This window comes from Schistocerca cancellata, chromosome 5 (genome assembly GCF_023864275.1).
Source record: "Schistocerca cancellata isolate TAMUIC-IGC-003103 chromosome 5, iqSchCanc2.1, whole genome shotgun sequence".
NCBI lineage: Eukaryota > Metazoa > Arthropoda > Insecta > Orthoptera > Acrididae > Schistocerca > Schistocerca cancellata.
In genome coordinates this window covers 254523168-254545486 of record NC_064630.1, presented here as the reverse complement: position 1 = coordinate 254545486, position 22319 = coordinate 254523168, and the positions used below count along the sequence as shown (strand labels likewise).

General features: G+C 43.6%; 1 protein-coding gene across 1 annotated transcript in view; it reads right to left on the bottom strand.

The window, feature by feature from the left end:
* Positions 1-22319, bottom strand: part of LOC126188474 (mucin-5AC-like) — a 223555-nt gene that overhangs the window by 30024 nt on the left and 171212 nt on the right. Inside the window, exons 3-5 of the mRNA XM_049930078.1 lie at positions 20416-20637; positions 14359-14705; positions 8269-8599 (exon numbers count right to left, since the gene is read on the bottom strand). Of these exons, the coding sequence (XP_049786035.1) occupies positions 8269-8599; positions 14359-14705; positions 20416-20637 (900 nt within the window). The remainder of the gene's footprint in view (positions 1-8268; positions 8600-14358; positions 14706-20415; positions 20638-22319) is intronic.

Genomic DNA, 22319 nt, shown 5'->3' with positions numbered 1-22319 from the left:
CCATATTGGTAAGATCTTTAAAATACAGATAAAACTCTTCCGCCAATTTGTAATATACAGTGTTATTCAGCTGCCCCTATCAATAGGTTTTATGCAACTCACAACGCCTCAAAAACCACGCGCGAGATTTTCACGTTCTCTCGGTTGCTGCACGAAAGTTGTGAGTCCTACAGAAGAAATGAACATGACATTTTTGTAGGGAATTTAATGTAGTTAAATTTTGTGCTGGGATACATTTTCCCTGGAGGCCCCGGTTTTCGAGTTGTTCAAGTAAATGCGTTCGAAGGTCACTTCTATACGTTTATCATTCTACATAAAATTTTCTACAAAAATGTCATGTTCATTTTTTTTGTAGGACTAACAGCTTAGGCGTACTGAGCGAGAGAATATAAAAATCTTTCTTGCTGTATTTGAGTTATAGGTCGCGTAAAACCTAGCGGTAGTGGCACTTGATCCCACTGAATATAAAATGTGATTTAATAACATGGAATATATTATTAAAAACTTCAAAAATACAGTTTTATGTCAAAGGTGCGCTTGTAATCGTGATTAATGTTTCTATTTTCAATTCAGAATTGCTAATAGTTGATTTTCCTCCTTAGAAACGCAAATTGTGATATGGGCCCCTTACACTGCGGGTCCCTGTGACGTGCTACACATCCTGTGCAGTATGGTTTAAGAGCCTCTCGTTATGTCCCCCGTCCTTGTGCCATTCGCGAACAGCGCGTAGGAGGAGCGACTGTCGGTAAACCTCCAAGTCAGCTCTAATTTCTCTAATTTTCATCGTCATTTCACGAGACTATGTTTCCCTCTCTGTGGTATACGATGCCTCTCTCGCAGCACCTGCCACTGGGGTTTGTGGAGTATCTCTGCAACGTTTCCGCGCTTAATAAACGACACCGGGACGAAACGTGCCGCTCTTCGTTGGATCTTCTTTACCTCTTCTGTTAATACGACCTTGTTAAGATTACCAGACACGTAGTACATGGACGGCTAGAGGAAGCTGTGTTCCGATTACCTCTTTTTGCGGAATACATGTTGATTTTTATAGAGAGGATTTTTCTCTATCGAAAACTCTCATAATGCTTGTACATAAAACATGTTCCATAATACTACAACAGATTGACTTCAGTGATATAATTTTATAATTAAGTTCATCTGTCCGATGATCCTTCTTGAAACCAGGAATGATTCGCGAATTTTAGCAATCAGTAAGTAGCGTTCTTTACTACAGTACGTACGATAAGCTACTGATAGAAGAGGAGCGAGATCTTCCACGTAATCTCCGTAAAAGCTCGCAAGCGTCTCAGTCAGTGCAGATACCTTTCCGCTGCTTATCAGTTTTGGATGATTTTCTATAACGCGGTCAGTTATCTGAATAGTTACCGTTCCGGTGTCCGTGTGATGACTGAAAGCAGGAACCGAATTCCACGGTGTAATTTTTCTGTGAATCGTCTAACCTACACCGACATCTACACTCCCGCATATGAGGGTAGTTCTGATACCGCTATCATATTCCTCCTTTTCGAGATCGCTTAAGGAAAATGTTCGTGTGGAAAAGACACGGACCATGTCCTTCCGTATCGTCTCTAATGAGCTTGCGCTCCGTCTCTGATACACTCCTAGTCGAGATGACGTAACTTCCTAATCCTTCATTTTGAGGTCCAAGCACGAATGATGTTCGGGAGGAAGGACTGTCAGTGAGCAGCCGTACGGAAGGGGCACAAGCTCAGAACTGGAAGGGAGGAGCTATCCCGCCATTTTGCAAGTGGTTTAGGAAAACCATCGATATCTAAATGTCTCGATGATTTGTCTGAAGACCCGCCACTGGTCCATCTCCCTCAGTGAGAGAAACAGACAGGTATAACGTTAGACAGAGGAGTATTAGAAGAAGTCATACGAAGTCGAAACAGTTCTGAAGTCGCATCTCCCAAAATGAAAGAAGATGGCAGTACAATCAACGAGAGGGCGTCAGAAGAAGATGACATCCATTACCTCCACAACACAATGCTGTGACAAGCAACGTCGTCAATATATGTAGAAGAGCTGTCCTATAGTAAACGTCGAGACAAACGGTTAACAGCAGACCTACAGGCACAGATGAGGCACTCTTTACAAGAGACTCCTCCTCTGTTACGCAGTGTTGCCTAGTTGCTAGGGTAGGTAGCTCGGCAGTATGTGAAGGTCAGTCCTCATTGGCAACATAAACGGTTTTCTGAAATGATGTGAAGACATTTATCCACTCATTACAGTGATAGTCGGTCGAACTTTCCTGTGTGAAAAAAAATAGCATCAGATCTGAATCACTAATAACTACGAGACTAACACAGAATAAACAATGGCTGTGCCCGCAACGGGTAGATCATGTCCAATAAAAATATTCGCTGAAATATAAATGAAAATCGGTATTAAAGTGAAAAGTACAAAATAATGAGAGATGTCGCCTCGTATGACTCGTAAATATGCTCGAGATTATAAAAAGTTGGAGGAAAGGTTGCGTCGAAAGGGGTCCAAAAAGCCTAAAATTGTCCAGTGCCGAGCGAATGCGAAAGCTACGGTAGCGACAAAAAGGAATTAAGAAAATGGGCGAAAGCGATTACGCAGCTGGCCCATCGGTCATACGATGGACAGTGAGCCCCAACGGATAATGTGGAAGCTTCGTTGGAAGGCAATACAGAGAATAGTGACAATGTAGACAACGGTAACGGCACAACGCCAGACGACTATGTATCGCGACCACCAAATGTCATCGTGTTGTCCACCGATGGTACATGCAATAAACTTGTGATTTATCGGTTCTGAATAACTATTGTATTAAAGAGATAGATGATTAAAATTCACATTAGTACGAAAAACTTGCTATGATTTTACCCCACCGTCTTTACGAAATATCTACGATGTGGACCCGAACTGTGAATACAAAAATTATTGTTGATCGTCATATCGATAATAACTGTGAAAGTCTGTGTACCACGTTAAATACAGGATGTTTCAAAAAGAATATACGTATTACAAAGTATTATTTTGTCCAAACCATCGGTCGCTGCGCCTCGTCTTGGCTATTGGAGAAACGAATACATAGTCTAGTTTACATTAACAGCCGCAAGATGTCAGTTTTCTTCTGTTTTGTTTGGTAACAGTCATACGTTTAAAATGGCTGCTCCGCAGCAGAAATCATTTTGTGTTCTCGTGTTTGCGAAGTGCAATTCCGTGATTTCAGTGCAAAGATGTTTCAGGTTGAGGTACCAAATTGATCCTCCGAATGTGTGGAACATTCGCAGATGGTATCGACACTTTCTAGATACAGGATGTGTATGTAGAGGAAAGAGTCCTGGCCGCCCTCGTGTTCCTGAATAAAATGTTGTACGATTTCAAATTGCTTTCCAACGTAGTCCTTTAAAATCAACTCGTCGTGTCTACAACAACAGTTTGGCGTGTTTTGAGACGTCGGTTGGCTATGAAACTGTACAAGTTGCAACTGTTACAAGCTCTGCGTCCTGTTGACAAACTCAATCGTATGGCATTTTCTAACGAGATTCTTCATGCTATTGACAATGATAACACTTTCGCACAACGCATCGTGTTCAGTGATGAAGCGACTTTCCATGTTAGTGGTCAGGTAAACAAACACCATGTTCGAATTTAGGGCCAAAAGAACTCACATGCAGCCATTGAATATGTACGAGATTATCCCAAAGTCAACGTGTTTTGTGCGATATCCCGATCACCTGTTTACAGCCCATTCTTCTTTGATATAAACACGGTTAACGGTCAGTAGTACCTCACTATGTTACAGAACTGGTTGTTACAGAACCTGCACGAAGACAACTTCATTTTTCAACAAGACGAGGCACCCCCTCACTGCAGTCGCCAAGGGCGTGAATCTCTGAATGAATGTCTACCAAACCGTTGGATTGGTCGTCAGGGAGCTGGCGACTTAGCATGTCTAAGCTGGGCTCCACGGTCACCGGATTTGATACCCTCTGACTTCTTCCTGTGGGGTTTCTTTAAAGACAACGTTTATGTACCACCACTCCCACCGAACCTGGAAGAGTTGAAGAACCGGATCCGTACTGCCATAACTTCGGTGGCGAAGCACATGCTTGCGCGAGTGTGGGAGGAATTTGAGTATCGATGTGATATTGTTCGTGTTACTGATGAACGACACATTGGACATCTGTAATCTGAACTTGAGAGGTTCGTAAATATGTGTGTAAAGTTTCATATTCGTATGTCTTAAGGTTTAATAAAGACATGCATTCGAAATACGCATATTCTTTTTGAAACACCATGTATTATTGACATTGGCAGCTCTTGGAAAACGCTAAGATAATGAATTGTGGAAAATCGGTCGCATAGGAATGGATTTCAATTGTCTTCAACATGTTGTAACGATATGATTATGGAGAACTGGCGTCAATACTTTTTTCTCTTCTTTACTGTGTGTTGACATATGTGGTTAATAGTACCACAATTTATTATTTACTGCAAATGTATGTTTAAATAATAGAGATTATATGTATAGCTATACAACTTTCTAACGAGAATTCGTGGTGATTCGAGATGGCATATTAACAGTGGAGATTTTGAGTTCAAATTGTTCAAATGGTTCTGAACATTATGGGACTTAACATCTGAGGTCATCGGTCCCCTAGAACTTAGAACTAAACAAACCTAATTAACCTAAGGACATCACACACATCCATGCCCGAGGCAGGATTCGAACCTGCGACCATAGCAGTCACGCGGTTCCGGACTGAAGCAACTAGAACCGCTTGGCCACAGCGGCCGGCTGTATTTTCTTCTATTGCTCATAATATTCCAGAAGCTTTAATATAAGATACCGCGTTCACATGGATGCCTTTAGATTTAAAAAATTAAGTAAATCTGCAATCCCCGCTCACATGCATCAACATGTACACATTGCTTGCTTGTAACATAAAATATATAACAACCCGCCAACAAAGGCAAGATTGTGGATCTCCTATAATAACTAGAAATTACATTCACATCCTCAGTTCACCCCAACGCATTCTAAATAAGGAACTGCAGTTTCGCCAACGAGCAGTTTCTGCAATATGAACCATTCAATAAAACTTTCTCTCTGTCATTTCATACAACTTATTTAATAATTTTTATAGTAGTATCCACAATCGCTGAAAAGAATTTGAAGTCGCACTTGCCAGACTATCATTTTCCATGTAGTAAACATTTATAAATTTAGAGTGACGAAAGTGGGTGTATAACATTACGTGGCAGGCGATCCTACCATAACATCTGACTTGTTTCTCTCTGGTTACGAGCTGCAGCTGCAGCCAGGTCAGTATAGAAACCTCACAGCTGGTGTACACATGTTTAGTTGTTTATGTTTACTTTTTTTGCAAGTTATTAATCTTTAAAAAGCCAGTGTTTTCTTGTAAACTCATCAAATTTCGGGGGCTCTGCAGACGTCAATATAGTTTCGACTCAAAAACCACTGCAAGGTCCAAATCACGCGAACGTTTTTCTGCTTCAGATAAAACCACAAATGAAGAGAGAGAGGGGAAGGCCACTGTGGAGATGACTACTGCTGATCAGAACAGGCGAAATCACTAAATCTGTGAAGGAAGGAGAAAAAGAAGAGGAAGAAAAAGAAGAAGAATCACTTGTATTATTCGACATTACCATGTAGGTTGGTAGAAATAGCCAATAACAGGTGTAACTGTACTTTGAGTTCTGGTTTTCTAATTATTGCCAATAACATCGTCTCTGTTGATTATGTCACAGTAATTCTTCCTCATAAAAACATGAAAAACAAAAAAATATAAACCTAATTTCAACACATTTATTTGTTACGTTTAGATTTGGTTTACAAGTCTTTTACTTTTCATGTTTTCAGTTTTTGCAATAATGGTATTCTTAAACAAAAAATATTGTAACTAATTAAAGAACTATATATTTGTTATTTGTGTTTTTGAATCGCCCTTTAACTTACAAGTCACTGTATCTCTACCTTCGTACAATCTCTAGGCTATTTATGTTGGTGGCTCATATCTGTGTTGCATCTAAAGTGGATACGGATAACCAACCTCAGGTTCTTTCTGTGGGAACATATACTGACTACCTTTACTCTTGTATAAAATTTTGTAATGTTAATGCCATATTACTGTAACGAGTGCTGATTGTAGCTTACGATTAGTAAAGTAAAACTTAAAACAGGTAGCTGGCTACATCCAACAAAATTTAAATGCTGCAGTTTTTAAGTAATATTGAAATCCATATGCTCCGTCGTGAGAAAGATTACGCCCCATTAATGAAAATACTATAAAACATAACTCAAATACTTTCAGTAACTGGTAAAATGTTAGTGATTATAGAGGTCAAGTAAATTATCGGATACATTTTACGTTGACAGCCCTGCAATTCAGACGACATTTCCGGCTGCAGTCTAGTTGGCAGGCTCAATGAAGGTCAGTGACAGGAGTATGAAAGTACTAAATCGTCAAGTTAACAGTCAAACAAGACAAGAAGTCAGTGAACTACGAATACACTCATGCGCATAAATTAAAATAATGCTGATACATGGTGAAACAAAGGACGGTTTGCGGGTTAAAACCACCTCGGGGTATGACCATGCGGTGCATTTGACCCGCGGTTGTCGCAGAGGTGTGTTGGTGCATGTCAGAATACGGTGCAGCGAGTAAGTGTGCAGACGGTTTCAGGCGTGCTAATGGTGACTGTGTGTTGACAATGGCTCAAAGAACATATATTGATGACGTTATGACGGGTAGAATACTAGGGCGACTGGAGGCTGGTCAAACACAACAGGTCGTAGCATAGGCCCTCCGTGTGCCACAAAGTGTGACCTCAAGATTATGGCAACGATTCCAGCAGACAGCAAACGTGTCCTGGCGCTACAGTACGGGACGTCCACAGTGTACAACACCACAAGAAGTCCGATATCTCACCATCAGTGCCCTCAGACGGCCACGGAATACTGCAGGTGCCTTGCTCGGGACCTTACCGCAGCTACTGGAACAGTTGTCTCCAGACACACAGTCTACAGGCGACTGAACAGTCGTGGTTTATTCGCCCGGACACCTGCAAGGTGCATTCCACTGACCCCTGGTCACAGGAGAGTAGGTAAGGCCTGGTGTCAAGAACACACTACATGGTCATTGGAACAGTGGTCCCAGGTTACGTTCACGGACGAGTCCTGGTATAGTCTGAACAGTGATTCTCACCAGGTTTTCATCTGGCATGAACTACGAACCAGATACCAACCCCTTAATGTCCTTGAAAGGGACCTGTATGGAGGTCGTGGTTTGATGGTATGGGGTGGGATTATGATTGGTGCATGTACACCCCTGCATGTCTTTGACAGAGGAACTGTAACAGGTCAAGTGTATTGGGACGTCGTTTTGCACCAGGAGTGCAGTGGGTCCCACCTTCCTCCTGATGGATGATAACGCACGGCAGCACCGGGCAGCCATCGTGGAGGAGTACCTTGAAACAAAAGATATCAGGCGAATGGAATGGCCTGCCTGTTCTCCAGACCTAAACCCCACGTCTGGGATGCTCTCGGTCGCCGGCCGAAGTGGCTGAGCGGTTCTAGGCGCTTCAGTCTGGAACCGCGAAACCGCTACGGTCGCAGGTTCGAATCCTGCCTCGGGCATGGATGAGTGTGATGTCCTAAGGTTAGTTAGGTTTAAGTAGTTCTAAGTTCTACGGGACTGATGACCTCAGAAGTTAAGTCCCATAGTGCTCAGAACCTTTTGAACCATTTTTTGCTCTCAGTCGACGTATCGCTGCACATCTTTAAACCCCTACGACACTTCAGGAGCTCCGACAGGCACTGGTGCAAGAATGGGAGGCTATATCCTAGCAGCTGCTCGACCATCTGATCCAGAGTATGCCATCCCGTTGTGCGGCATCTGTAGGAGTGCATGGTGATCGTATCCGATATTGATGTCGGGGTACATGCGCAGGAAACAGTGGCGTTTTGTAGCACAAGTGTTTGGGACGGATTTCTCAACTTATCACCAATACCGTGGACTTACAGATCTGTGTCGTGTGTGTTCCCTATGTGCGTATGCTATTAGCGCCAGTTTTGTGTAGTGTCACGTTGTGTGGCACTGCATTCTGCAATTATCCTTAATTTATGAGCATGCGTGTATAATGCAGATAAACAGTTGTGTGGCCAAACATTAACCACCCTTACAGAATGCTCTTCGCTGAACATAAAAAATAACAGTGACCAGTATAACAGCCGTCGCCGAAAGAAGTTACCTTGTTGGTGGTCGTGGTGTTAGTCTTGTCTTCTCGTGAAGCGGTGGTCGCTGTTGAGCTGTCTAGCCTGGAGCGCAGAGGCCCGTTGGTGTGGCTGAGGTAGGACGCGGTGGGGCCGAGTGCCCGAGAGTCCGTGCTGTTGGAGGTCCGGTAGGGGCTGCGCTCCTCTGGGCGTGTCCTGCCAGACGTGGAGCCGAGAGAGGGGGAGGAGCCCAGCAGCGTAGGGCGGTAGGGCGAGCCGGAGGGCCGCTCCTCCGCCCTGCTGGGCCGCTCGTCCGATTTGCTGGACAGCAGCGACGACAGGTACGGGGAGCGCTCCTCATTCCTGGACCTGACAACAGACACCGTGAAGAATAGGTTCAGAGTACCGCAATTCCAGGCTGTGAAGAACAAATGCAACGATTTGTGGGAAAACAGATGCCTACAAGGGTTGTAATTTTAACAGTGATAACTACAATACCGGCCATTAAAATTGCCACACCAAGAAGAAATGCAGTTGATAAACGGGTATTCATTGGACAAATATATTATACTAGAACTGACATGTGATTACATTTTCACGCCATTTTGGTGCTCAGATCATGAGAAATCAGTACCCAGAACAACCACCTCTGGCCGTAATAACGGCCTTCATACGCCTGGGCATTAAGTCAAACAGAGCTTGGATAGCGTGTACTAGTACAGCTGCCCATGCAGCTTCAACACGATACCACAGTTCATCAAGAGTAGTGACTGGCGTATTCTGACGAGCCAGTTGCTCGGCCACCATTGACCAGACGTTTCCAGTTGGTGAGAGATCTGGAGAATGTGCTGGCCAGGGCAGCAGTTGAACATTTTCTGTATCCAGAAAGGCCCGTACAGGACTTGCAACATGCGGCCGTGCATTATCCTGCTGAAATGTAAGGTTTCGCAGGGAGCGAATGAAGGGTGGAGCCACGGGCAGTAAGACATCTGAAATGTAACGTCCACTGTTCAAAGTGCCGTCAGTGCGAACAAGAGGTGACCGAGACGTGTAACCAATGGCACCCCATACCATCATGCCGGGTGATACGCTGTATGGCGATGACGAATACACTCTTCCAATATGCGCTCACCGCGATGTCGCCAAACACGGATGCAACCATCATGATGCTGTAAAAAGAACCTGGATTCATCTGAAAAAATGACGTTTTGCCATTCGTGCCCCCAGGTTCGTCGTTGAGTACACCATCGCAGGCGCTCCTGTCTGTGATGCAGCAACAAGGGTAACCGCGGCCATGGTCTCCGAGCTGATAGTCCATGCTGCTGCAAACGTCGTCAAACTGTTCGTTGTTGTCTTGCAAACGTCCCCATCTGTTGACTCAGGGATCGAGACGTGGCTGCACGGTCCTTTACAACCATGTGGATAAGATGCCTGTCATCTCGACTGATAGTGATACGAGGCCATTGGGATCCAGCACGGCGTTCCGTATTACCCTCCTGAACCCACGGATTCCATATTCTGCTAACAGTCATTGGATCTCGACCAACGCGAGCAGCAATGTCGCGATACGATAAACCGCTATCGCGATAGGCTACAATCCGACCTTTATCAAAGTCGGAAACGTGATGGTACGCACTTCTCCTCCTTACACGAGGCATCACTACAACGTTTCACCAGGCAACGCCGGTCAGCTGCTGTTTGTGTATGAGAAATCGGTTGGAAACTTTCCTCATGTCAGCACGTTGTAGGTGTTGCCACCGGCACCAACCTTGTGTGAATGCTCTGAAAAGCTAATCATTTGCATATAATAGCATTTTCTTCCTGTCGGTTAAATTTCGCGTCTGTAGCACGTCATCTTCGTGGTGTAGCAATTTTAATGGCCAGTAGTGTATTTATTTGTAACTGATTCACAATCGATACACGTTTCTAAGTTTTACTGACCTTCAGAGTAGTCACCAACATTGTGTATAGTCAGTTGCAACCGATGTAGAAGTTGTTGGATACTCTTAGAAGCCACAGTTCTTTTGATAGTTCGAAGGGAACCTTCTATTGCCCGAAGAATTACTGTAACAATTCTGAAGCGAATGCCATGAACTGCTTACTTCAATTTAGGAGTCAAGTTAGAGTCACAACGGTTTATGCACACGGAGTGTGATGGGTGGTACAGCACTTCTCAACTCCATCTATCGAACAAATCAGTCACAACTTGCGCCATTTGTGCCTCAACATTCTCCTGCAGAATGATGGGCGGGTCCTGCAGAAAGTGTCGCCGCTTCTTTCCTTAAGCTGGTCGCAGGCTGTGTTCTAAAAATGAACAGCTTAGAGAAAGAAGCAGAACACTTTCTGCAGGACAAGCCCATCATTTTTCAGGACAATGTTCAGACGAGAATGTCATAAGTTGTGACTGATTTGTTCGATCGATGGGGCTGTAAAGTGGTTCCACTAAGAACACTTCCCGGACTTCGCCCTGAAGAAAGGACTACATGACATTCGTTTCAGAACTGTTACAAAGATTCGTCGGAGAATAGACCGTCCCACTAAAACTATCAACACAACTGGCACTGCTAAGGATATCCTACGACTTCCACTTCCCTGGCAACAAGCTATACAGGGTATTTCATAATGACGTTTTAAAAACACCAAAACAAGAAAAAAAGCCCAGTAAACATGAGCTGTAAAATGTAAATCTAAAGAGCTAGAACACTTGTTCATCTTCGATAATGTGAAACACATCTCTTCTACTGCAAGCTCTTTGCTTTCCATATTTTGGGAGGAGGCTGTATGGACCAAAAGAAGAAAAAAATGTCGAGTAGACATGAGCTCTATACCTTAAGAGGTATGAGCACCTGTTCCGTAGAAGGGATTTATTTCACAGTAGTGACGATGAACAGGTGCTTATAGCTCTTAAGGTATGTACTTTAGAGCCCATACCTACTGGACTTTTCTTTCTTGTTTTGTTGTAAGGAACCTGCCCCCAAATTTTTGAAACGTCATTCTGAAACGCCCTGTACTAAATACCGATGACACTTTGAAGAGCAGTGAAACTTTGAAACACGTATCTGTTTTGTCTAAGGTGCAAATAAATAGTTGCCAGTATTAAAACCCTCTTAGTTGAAATTGGCAATCGATAATCTGCAGAAAAAATGGTTTAGCCCATAAAGTATGACGATAAAGAAGACAATTGGGTCTCTGGTACCTGTTCCTGGCCCGAGCTGCAAGCACCTTCGGATATGACTGCGTGAGGCCTAAGTGCAGCACTGCATCCTGCCGGGCTATCTACTATGGTTCTGGCTCAGGCGTCCGGCCACATGAAGGAGTGCAGTACATCATATACGAGGCAGGTCGCACTTGGTATTTGGACGCACCGTAGGGTGCTAGTAACTTCGATGTCGGAATAAGCGGCTGTGGACCTCAAACTCCTCAGAAGGTTTGGGGTTAGTGCTAGACTGAAGTGCACCTGTCACTTGCTCAAACCGTCTTTGATAAAGGTGACTGACACCAGTATAGGTGAGTTGCGGCACAGGTACTGCTAGCTGACGCTGGACACACAAGGTAAGCTACTCGAAATTCGACGAAGGGACTTTCTTTAATCCCACTTTTGGACCCTGGAACATTCTAAGGTTTCCATTTTTGACTTCTTACAGACCAAGAATGTGACAACCTCTGTGTTGTTTTGGGTCTGGAAGGTGGGAGTGGTGGATTCCTTGCCAAGGGGAATGTGGAGTCGATAGTGAGTGGGTTGGCGAGCTGGGGCCTAGCGCCTCCTACTAAATGCCGTGTCATAGGCTACAGATCGATCTCGTTGTACAGTCATTTGCTGTACTGTTTAAAGAAGAGGACTATCGCAACGGCTCCTTCTCTTCATGATTGTTTGTGGTCTGTGGCCATTGTACTGAAAAACTGCTGGTCAGTGGCTAAAAATGCTCCTCTTTGGAAAAAGCGAATCTCTTAGAAGACCGGTGTGCACGGAGGAAGCTCCCTATTGGCAACGTAAGAGACAGCGGGTCCATTCTCGAAGCCCAAAATGTCGTTGGTAAGTTTAGGAGTAAGATACTACTAGAATTATATGGCATGTGCCTGTTAGCTGTCTTCGTTATGCTAATGAAAAGATTCTTTCGTTTTCAACCATGTTGTTGTTGTTGTGGTCTTCAGTCCTGAGACTGGTTTGATGCAGCTCTCCATGCTACTCTATTCTGAGCAAGCCTCTTCATCTCCCAGTACCTACTGCAACATACATCCTTCTGAATCTGCTTAGCGTATTCATCTCTTGGTCTCCCTCTACGATTTTTACCCTTCATGCTGCCCTCCAGTACTAAATTGGAGATCCCTGGATGCCTCAGAACATGTCCTACCAACCGATCCCTTCTTCTGGTCAAGTTGTGCCACAAACTCCTCCCCAATTATATTCAATACCTCCTCATTAGTTATGTGATTTACCCATCTAATCTTCAGCATTCTGCTGTAACACCACATTTCGAAAGCTTCTATTCTCTTCTTGTCTAAACTATATATCGTCCATGTTTCACTTCTATACATGGCTACATTCCATACAAATACTTTCAGAAACAACTTGATGACACTTAAATCTATACTCGATGTTAACAAATTTCTCTTCTTCAGAAACGCTTTTCTTGCCATTGCCAGTCTACATTTTATATCCTCTCTACTTCGACCATCATCAGTTGTTTTTCTCCCCAAATAGCAAAACTCCTTTACTACTTTAAGCGTCTCATTTCCTAATCTAATTCCGACAGCATCACCCGATTTAGTTCGACTACCTTCCATTACCCTCGTTTTGCTTTTGTTGATGTTCATCTTATACCCTCCTTTCAAGACACTGTCCATTCCGTTCAACTGCTCTTCCAAGTCCTTTGCTGTCTCTGACAGAATTACAATGTCATCGGCGAACCTCAAAGTTTTTATTTCTTCTCCGTGGATTTTAATACCTACTCCGAACTTTTCTTTCGTTTCCTTTACTGCTTGCTCAATATACAGATTGAATAGCAGCGGGGAGAGGCTACAACCCTGTCTCACTCCCTTCCCAACCACTGCTTCCCTTTCAGGTCCCTCGACTCTTATAACTGCCATTTGGTTTCTGTACAAATTGTAAATAGCCTTTCGCTCCCTGTATTTTACCCCTGCCACCTTCAGAATTTGAAAGAGAGTATTCCAGTCAACATTGTCAAAAGCTTTCTCTAAGTCTACAAATGCTAGAAACGTAGGTTTGCCTTTCCTTAATCTTTCTTCTAAGGTAAGTCATAGGGTCAGTATTGCCACACGTGTTCCAACATTTCTACGGAATCCAAACTGATCTTCCCCAAGGTCGGCTTCTACCAGTTTTTTCATTCATCTGTAAAGAATTCGCGTTAGTATTTTGCAGTTGTGACTTATTAAACTGATAGTTCGGTAATTTTCACATCTGTCAACACCTGCTTTCTTTGGGATTGGAATTATTATATTCTTCTTGAAGTCAGAGGGAATTTCGCCTGTCTCATACATCTTGCTCACCAGATGGTAGAGTTTTGTCAGGACTGGCTCTCCCAAGGCTGTCAGTAGTTCTAATGGAATGTTGTCTACTGCCGGGGCCTTGTTTCGACTTAGGTCTTTCCGTGCTCTGTCAAACTCTTCACGCAGTATCATATCTCCCATTTCATCTTCATCTACCTCCTCTTCCATTTCCATAACATTGTCCTCAAGAACATCGCCCCTGTATAGACCCTCTATATACTCCTTCCACCTTTCTGCTTTCCCTTCTTTGCTTAAAACTGGGTTTCCATCTGAGCTCTTGATATTCATGGAAGTGGTTCTCTTTTCTCCAAAGGTCTCTTTATTTTCCTGTAGGGAGTATCTATCTTACCCCTCATGAGATAAGCCTCTAAATCCTTACATTTATATTTTTTGAAATATTGATAATGCTATCATTATTATTTTGCTGATTTACTTATGGACACTTTGTATTTTTAAGAGGAGTCTGATGATGGCCAACATACCGAAACTTGTAACCTGTTAATAAAAAGTAAGTGCGGCTTGTATTTTCGTTTTATTTACCTCTGTGATATCAATCGGTCGCTCTTCTCCAGTTGACTTTATGTGAAAGTTAATGGAGTGCCGACGGCATGAGGAGTTACCTGGCAGAGTAGGGCGTATACGAAGAGGTCCGTTCGCGGTCGGTAGAGGCGCTGTCGTCGGTCCTGCCGAAGACGGGCGCCGGTTTGTCGGCGTGCGGGCTGCGCGGCAGCGTCGCGCTGGAGAACCTGCTGGAGCCGGGACTGGAAGTGGAAGGGGAGGTGGGTGCGGACTCCCGCGACGTAGAGCGCGAGTAGGAGGGCCGGTGCGAGAGCATGCGCAGCTGCAGCTGCAGCGGCAGGGTGGAGCCGCCGCCGGGCGCCTCGGTGCTGGGGCTGGGGTCACGTGACCGCCGGCCGCTGCTCGGCGTGGGCGGCAGCGTCACCGGGGGTCCGTGGCTGGCGTCCGCCTGTGGGCAGCCAGAAGGGTCGGCGCACTCACTCACACTGCTCGCCTGTAGGCTGCTCTTACTCTGCGAAACTTAACACATGTAATTGGCATTCAACGAAAGTGATGTGAGCTCTATTTTCATTCGATGTGTTGTTCTAAATTCTGTACAAAGGATATTTTTCAACAGAACTCCTCAATAGTTGATTTGTTACTCCATAGAGGGTCTGAGCACAAGCAATGTGATTTTTAGAATGAGATTTTCACTCTGCAGCGGAATGTGCGCTGATATGAAACTTCCTGGCAGATTAAAACTGTGTGCCGGGCTCGGTCCCGAGTTCGAGTCTCGGTCCGGCACACAGTTTTAATCTGCCAGGCAGTTTCAATGTGAGTTTTGGTTGGCAGTAGCATTGTCGATGCCAGTAGCATTCTACGAAAAGTAAGTGAGGGAGTCGGGACTTGTTCATGCTACTGAGCGGTCCGGAATTACGTAGTTGAGCACAGAGACAAATGTAGAGGATATTGAATTTTGGAAGTATGATTTGGCGAAGATTGATTTGAAAAGTGTGAAGATTTTCAGGTAATGTTGTCACTGCATTGCTTGCTCGCCCGTAATTTATGATGTGTTTGAAAAAGGCTACGTTTTTCCCAAGATTTTCCTTTATTTGTTCAAATCAATTGCTACTATTCAATAAAGTTATCTGCTCACATAGCTTGCACTCAGAGTTTTACTACTCCTTTACCAGTCTGTCTTTCTACATCTACATCTACATGATTACTCTGCAATTCACATTTAAGTGCTTGGCAGAGGGTTCATCGAACCACAATCATACTATCTCTCTACCATTCCACTCCCGAACAGCGCGCGGGAAAAACGAACACCTAAACCTTCCTGTTCGAGCTCTGATTTCTCTTATTTTATTTTGATGGTCATTCCTACCTATGAAGGTTGGGCTCAACAAAATATTTTCGCATTCGGAAGAGAAAGTTGGTGACTGAAATTTCGTAAATAGATCTTGCCGCGACGAAATACGTCTTTGCTTTAATGACCTCCATCTCTCTCCCCTATTACGCGATAATACAAAACGAGCTGCCCTTTTTTGCACCCTTCGATGTCCTCCGTCAATCCCACCTGGTAAGGTTCCCACACTGCGCAGCAATATCCTAACAGAGGACGAACGAGTGTAGTGTAAGCTGTCTCTTTAGTGGACTTGCTGCATCTTCTAAGTGTCCTGCCAATGAAACGCAACCTTTGGCTCGCCTTCCCCACAATATTATCTATATGGTCTTTCCAACTGAAGTTGTTCGTAATTTTAACACCCAGGTACTTAGTTGAATTGACAGCCTTGAGAATTGTACTATTTATCGAGTAATCGAATTCCAACGAATTTCTTTTGGAACTCATGTGGATCACCTCACACTTTTCGTTATTTTGCGTCAACTGCCACCTGCCACACCATACAGCAATCTTTTCTAAATCGCTTTGCAACTGATGCTGGCAGAGTCATATTTTTATAATAACTGACTTTTGTAAAGAAGTTTTTTAATTGTTAAGGAATAAAGTTCATAATATAGTTTTGAATGCTAGTCTCTTTTCAGTCATTTAGAAAGTCGAGTATTTCCCACCGTCTCCTCGTGAAAGTTTTATTTTTTGATTGTGTGTCGCCTTATGGGACTTAGCGGAACGCAGTTATTTAGGCTTTGTGTATGATCTGCTTAGCACAGCTGCATGTCATTGTATTGCTCTGCACAAGGCTTCCTCCTCTACGGCTAGTTTACTGCCGTACTGCATTTTCACTGTCTTCACTTTCAAGCAGTACCGAGTTCCCGTTCCCACAGGAAAGCAATGAAAATTTGGTAGGGCCAGGTTAGCATCAGTCAGATCATTTTAAGGTAAGCTTTGCATTTCAAAATTGTTAGCAGATTCAGTTAGGGTGAAGTTCAATTCAGATTTCTTTTCTTGGTTAAATACTCTTATTCTTACAGAGCAGTGTTACATTTGCTGTGTATTATTTAGTATTTGGAAATTTATTTGATAAATTTGCATAGACAAATTTACAGATAATTTTCACGGAAACATTCTGGACAAATATTCTTTCAAACTTCGATTTGGCATTTTATGTAGAACTTTTGTTCCGTTAGTTTTCCGTATTGGAACTGTAAGTCAGCTTCTGTGATGTCACTCATTGTAGGACTGTTCACTGCATTGCACGGTACGGAATTTCACAGGGCAGTTTATTTAGTAGACAGTTTTATGTTTTCTGGTAGTTCAATGTAATACAGTTATACAAACTCAGACATTTGGCGACTCTTTTTATCAGACAGCGTTCACATAATCACAGCACTTGTATTATTCAAGTTCAATTTCATTAAAGACATACCCGAAAGTTTAAAATTAGGATACCAGTGTAGTTTAGTTAACAATAACAGAAACAAGAACAACAACAACATAATAAAACAACTTACAGAGTGAAATATACGCTGCCTGGCAAAAAAGTGAAGCACCCAGAAAGAGAGGAGGAAACTAAATGGAACTTCAAGGACTGAGAGGGTACAAGACGTTATTTCAGTGATTACAAAATCGAGTCGTATTTACGAAGAACTTGGCCGTATGAGCCCACTTATCAGTATGACGTTGCACACCTCTGACTTGGATGCATGCACTGATTCGGTTGGGAAGGATGTTGCAAAGCCTTTGTGCCCTCGTCTGAGGCTGGGAGAAAGTGGACCTCCGAGCTGTCACAACATACGTCTTTTGTGATCAGGTCTGCGGATTTTGATGACTAGAGGAATATCTCACCAGCTGATAGAGACACGTGCCATGCGTGGACGAGTATTCAGCTCCGCGATATTGTCACATGATAGGTAACACAGTTGCCATCGGATTTCCCTTATCACCACCAACCTGATGTCATATCCTGACTCCACACACCAGGAGTAGCTAATACAACTGAGCACTGAGCGAAGTGACGCAGTGGTTAGCACACTGGATTCGCACACTTGGGAGGACGACGGTTCAAACCCACGTCCGGCCATCCCGATTAAGGTTTTTCGTGATTTACCTAAATCGCTTCAGGCAAATGCCGGGATGGTTCCTTTGAAAGGGCGCGGCTGACTTCTTTCCCCATTCCTACCTAATCCGCTGGGACCGATGACATCGCTGTTTGGTCTCCTCCCCCAAATCAACCATCCAACCAGCCACAACTGTGCGCCTCCATAACGATGGGAAAATGGATCACCTCCACAGGCCACTGCCATACTCACGGAAAATGGGTAGTCTGGGGTAGTGTAGAACCTCGATTCATCGCCGAACAGAATCTGACGCCATTCATAAGCAGCTTATGTTTCTCGGTCACGGTACCACTCCAAACTGAGTCGTCTGTGTTGTGGTGTTAACGCCAGCTTACATACGGGACAGTAATTCCCTAGTGTGGGTGCTGCTACTATCTGACCTATGGTGTGTGACGACACATGTTACAAGGAGTTCACTACTTTTTCCCGAATGACAGTCACAAATCTGATGGCGTTACGATGTGCTTGGTGTACAATATCGCGATCCTCCCTTCTGGTGGTCAGACATCCGAATGCCCTAAAAATCTGAATATTGTGCGTTTCAAGCGGCCGGCCAAATGAAGACCGCAAATGGGTCCCATTTGACACACTGTCAGGTGCTGATGACGCTGTCGCACACGGCTACGTGGCATCCCCGTGTCTCTCACAGTGATCACTCAACATCCTATTTTGTTGAGGCCCATTACATACCCGACCAAGCTTGGTAACAACACTAAACGCGAACAACACTAATGAATTGGGGTGACCATTCTACCTGTCACTGAGAATTGCAACTGTGATCGTTTACATACTCGCCCATAGTTCGTACGCGTACGAAATTACATTGGCATCCGACTATATATTCAAGGTGCACATTTTTTTTTTTGCCAGGCAGACTGTGTGGACTGGAACAGGCGAAGAAAACGTAACTCAATAAAAGAGCTCTGCTCGAAACAAATGTGATATAGAAATGAGGAAGACGTTAGCGGAAGTGTATATCTGGAGCACACCACCGTATGGAAGTGAAACGTGGACTGTGGAAATGCCGGACAAGAAGCAACTGGAAGCGTTTGAACTGTGGCGTTATCGAAGAATGTTTACAGTTAAGTCAACGAATAGGATACATACTCTGCAAATCACTTTCAAGATTACGGGAAAAGGTAAATAATGCTGTACCGTGTGTTGAGGTTTCTTTCTGTTCGAAAGCTACTGTGCGCTATGTAATTAGTAAGATCTTATATTCTGCGTACTTATGGGAGTGACAAGTGAGGAGCTGAATTACATTTCTAATTTCTTCATTTAATACTAGTAACTGAAAATTTGTAAGTAGGCTTTCGCATGATAATTTGCTAATTTACGTCTACCTTCGAGTGTCTGCCACTTCCGGTTTCCCAGCGTTTCTATGACGCTTCTCCGTTTGTCAAACAATCATGTGATTGTTTGTACCGCCCTTTTGTTTATATGTACAATATTCCTGGTTATTCCTATTCTGCATGGGTGTTACACACTTGAGCCGTATTCTAAGACTGGACGCACACGAGGTTTGTTATTTATTTTTTATTGTATATTCTTAGCATTCCTCCAATAAACGAAAGATTGTCTATGTGTGAGTCTATGTGACCATTCCGTTCCGTATCCCTATGAAATGAACGAGCAGTAAAGAGGATAAATTAAGAAAGAAGTGTGTGGAAGACCATTACACGAAAAAGGGACAGTATAGAAGAATATCGGATTCATAATTGAGAATGGAAGGAGGAATCTAAGGGTAACATGATAGATGCAGACAAATGATAGAACATGCATAGTGCAACGTGTATTGGCTACGTAGTGATGAGAAGTTCAACACAGAATAGGGAAGGACGGAGCGCAGCAACAAACCTTTAGAAAGACTGCTGACTAAAACAGAAAGGACTAGCAGTGTTCTTTTGCAATCACATAATCGGTGCGCAAGAGCTTCTCAATAAATGATGAAGTAAGAAACAGTGTACTTTAACTTAAAATGTGATATTATAATTACCTGGCGTTAGTCAGCATGAGAACAGCGATCTGTAAACCTTTATTTGGCCAAAATCACAATGCAGAAAACTGTGAGTACTAGTTTCAACCCCGTAAACCGTCGGAGTGTATAACAGGATACAAACATGTGGTGCCTACATCAACGCAATAAGAAAGATGCTTAGTCATTATAGTGTTAAAATCCTCAAGGAAATGTCAGCTCTAGAAAAAAAATAGAATAGAAATACATTGCTATCTTCCAAAGCCAATGCAAGAGGCTACATACAACAGAAACCCAGTGAAAACATACCCTACAGTCGCATTTATAAAATGCGTGTGTAAAATATGTAGCACAAACACTTCTGTAGTAATTTGAATATGACGTAAGCCATAATGCCAGGTTATAGTATCCGTCAAAGTCAATCAGATCAAGACAGCAAAGAAACTGACTAGCACTGTGGTGTTATTCGTAAAATATTTGTGACTTGTGACCTTGTATAACCATTTCCAGATCTGAAGATTACCGTTTAAGCAGTTAAAACCAATAATTATTGTTTTCTACTTCGCGATCTTTGGCAAAGAAATGTTTTAATAAAATCTACAACATCACGGTGATACTTTGAATAGAATTTTTTTGAATGCCATGATGAACACTGAAATGTCAGCTGCTTGTGGCGAGTACTCACCCTGCTCCTGTGCGGGTAGGTGCCGTACTTGGTGTCAGAGTAGGAGCCGGTCCTGGTAGAGGAGTGGTCGCGGACAGCCGGCGAGTCGAGCTGCGAGCCGTACTTGCGGTCCGAGGACAGATCCCTGTGGTAGCCGCTGCCGCTGCCGCCGCCGGTGCTGCTGCCGCTGCGGTAGCCAGAGCCCGGCGTGGAGCCCGAGCTGCCGCTGAGTTTGCGGTCATACTGAAACAGGACAGGGCGTCATTATTACTAACTCGGAAGAGGAGCTACAGGAACAGGAAGGGTCAAAAAATGGTTCAAATGGCTCTGAGCACTATGGGACTTAACATCTGAGGCCATCAGTCCCCTAGAACTTAGAACTACTTAAACCTAACTAACCTAAAGACATCACACACATCCAGGCACGAGGCAGGATTCGAACCTGCGACCGTAGCGGTCGCGCAGTTCCAGACTGAAGCGCCTAGAACCAGTCGGCCACAGCGGCCGGCCAGAAAGGGTCACCCCAAGTAGTACTTTGAGTAGAACTTGCAGCTCGGCTTCCCTGGCTCTTCTGGGTCACATTGCAAGATCCCCCGCTTCCTAACTGATACTGTTATTACTCAGCTTAGCAGCGAGTCCGTAGAGGGTGGTAAATGTGACGTACAGTATAACTGGTCAGCATTTCCACCAGGAATTTGCAAGTGTAAGTCAGACCTTCCTTGATCCGCCTTGGTGGGTCGTGTCGTCGGATTTCCTCCTACCTGTGCGCGGTGCAGATCTCGTAAATGTCGTCCCGTGCAGATTCTTCATTGGCGCATTGGACGTCTCTGTCAGTGGAAGATAATTATCTGAAACTGCTGTCGATCAACTTTGGTGTATCTATTTACTCGAAATTATTATTCAGAATGCCGTAATATCACTTATATTCCTATTAGATCAATAATGAAACACTCATGTCACAAACTACTCGTAACCGAGAGCATGGCTACCATCGAACAAGACAGGAAGAGTTTTTAACGCCGACTGCCGACTGCCGACTTTGGCGCGCAGTCCGTATCTCTTACTAGTTTCGTCACAGTTCGTGTATTTCTGATCAAGTTCGTACTTATTAAGATATGCATTTGTTAATGAACGGGTGTGAATTTTAACGAGGCAGAACTATGATAGTTTTAAACATCCAGAGGCTCCTCCTGGTATTAATGTTGCCATAAATGACTTTAATTATTTAATATAAATAAACAAAATCGGTGACTTTGGTGCCAAGATGGTGGTACTTCCCGTCATGTATATTTCCCAGGCTGACACTTGTTGCTACGGTCCAGAGCCGAGCCCCACGCCACTACGCGCGACATATGGTCGCTTCGTCACCTAGAGAGCCAGCGTGGGAAATGCTCTCCGACTCATGGCTGGCTACGGTCTACAGCACTTCCTAACTATCGTGAATACATCAATAAGAGACAATAATTTATTAAAACTGGTAAAAATGTCTTCCTCATGTAAGAGGCACCTTACAACATGTAGCTGAATTTTCCTTTTATCAGTGCCGTTAAGCATGCTTTGAGGCCAGTTCGTAAGCACCTTACAGAGTACAACGGGACTCATTCAGCCAACCAGTTGCACGTCAAAAGTTTATTCAAACCTTCACTTACGTTTCGTCAGATACAAGCCTGTCGTCCTCATAAAAAGTAATAACATCTAAAAATATGATATATACGTATATATATCGAAACAGCACGGAAAACCCGACACAGCTGTTTCGAGACGTTATTTCTCTCAAAGATGCAATCTGACATTATCCTACTTTAATGTGCATCGTAGTTTTGTTCACCATTTTTATAGGTTTATATGCTTTTTTATAATGTCTGTTATATTACTATTTATGCAATTTTATTTTAATGTGATTTCATTAACTTGTAAAGTGTCTT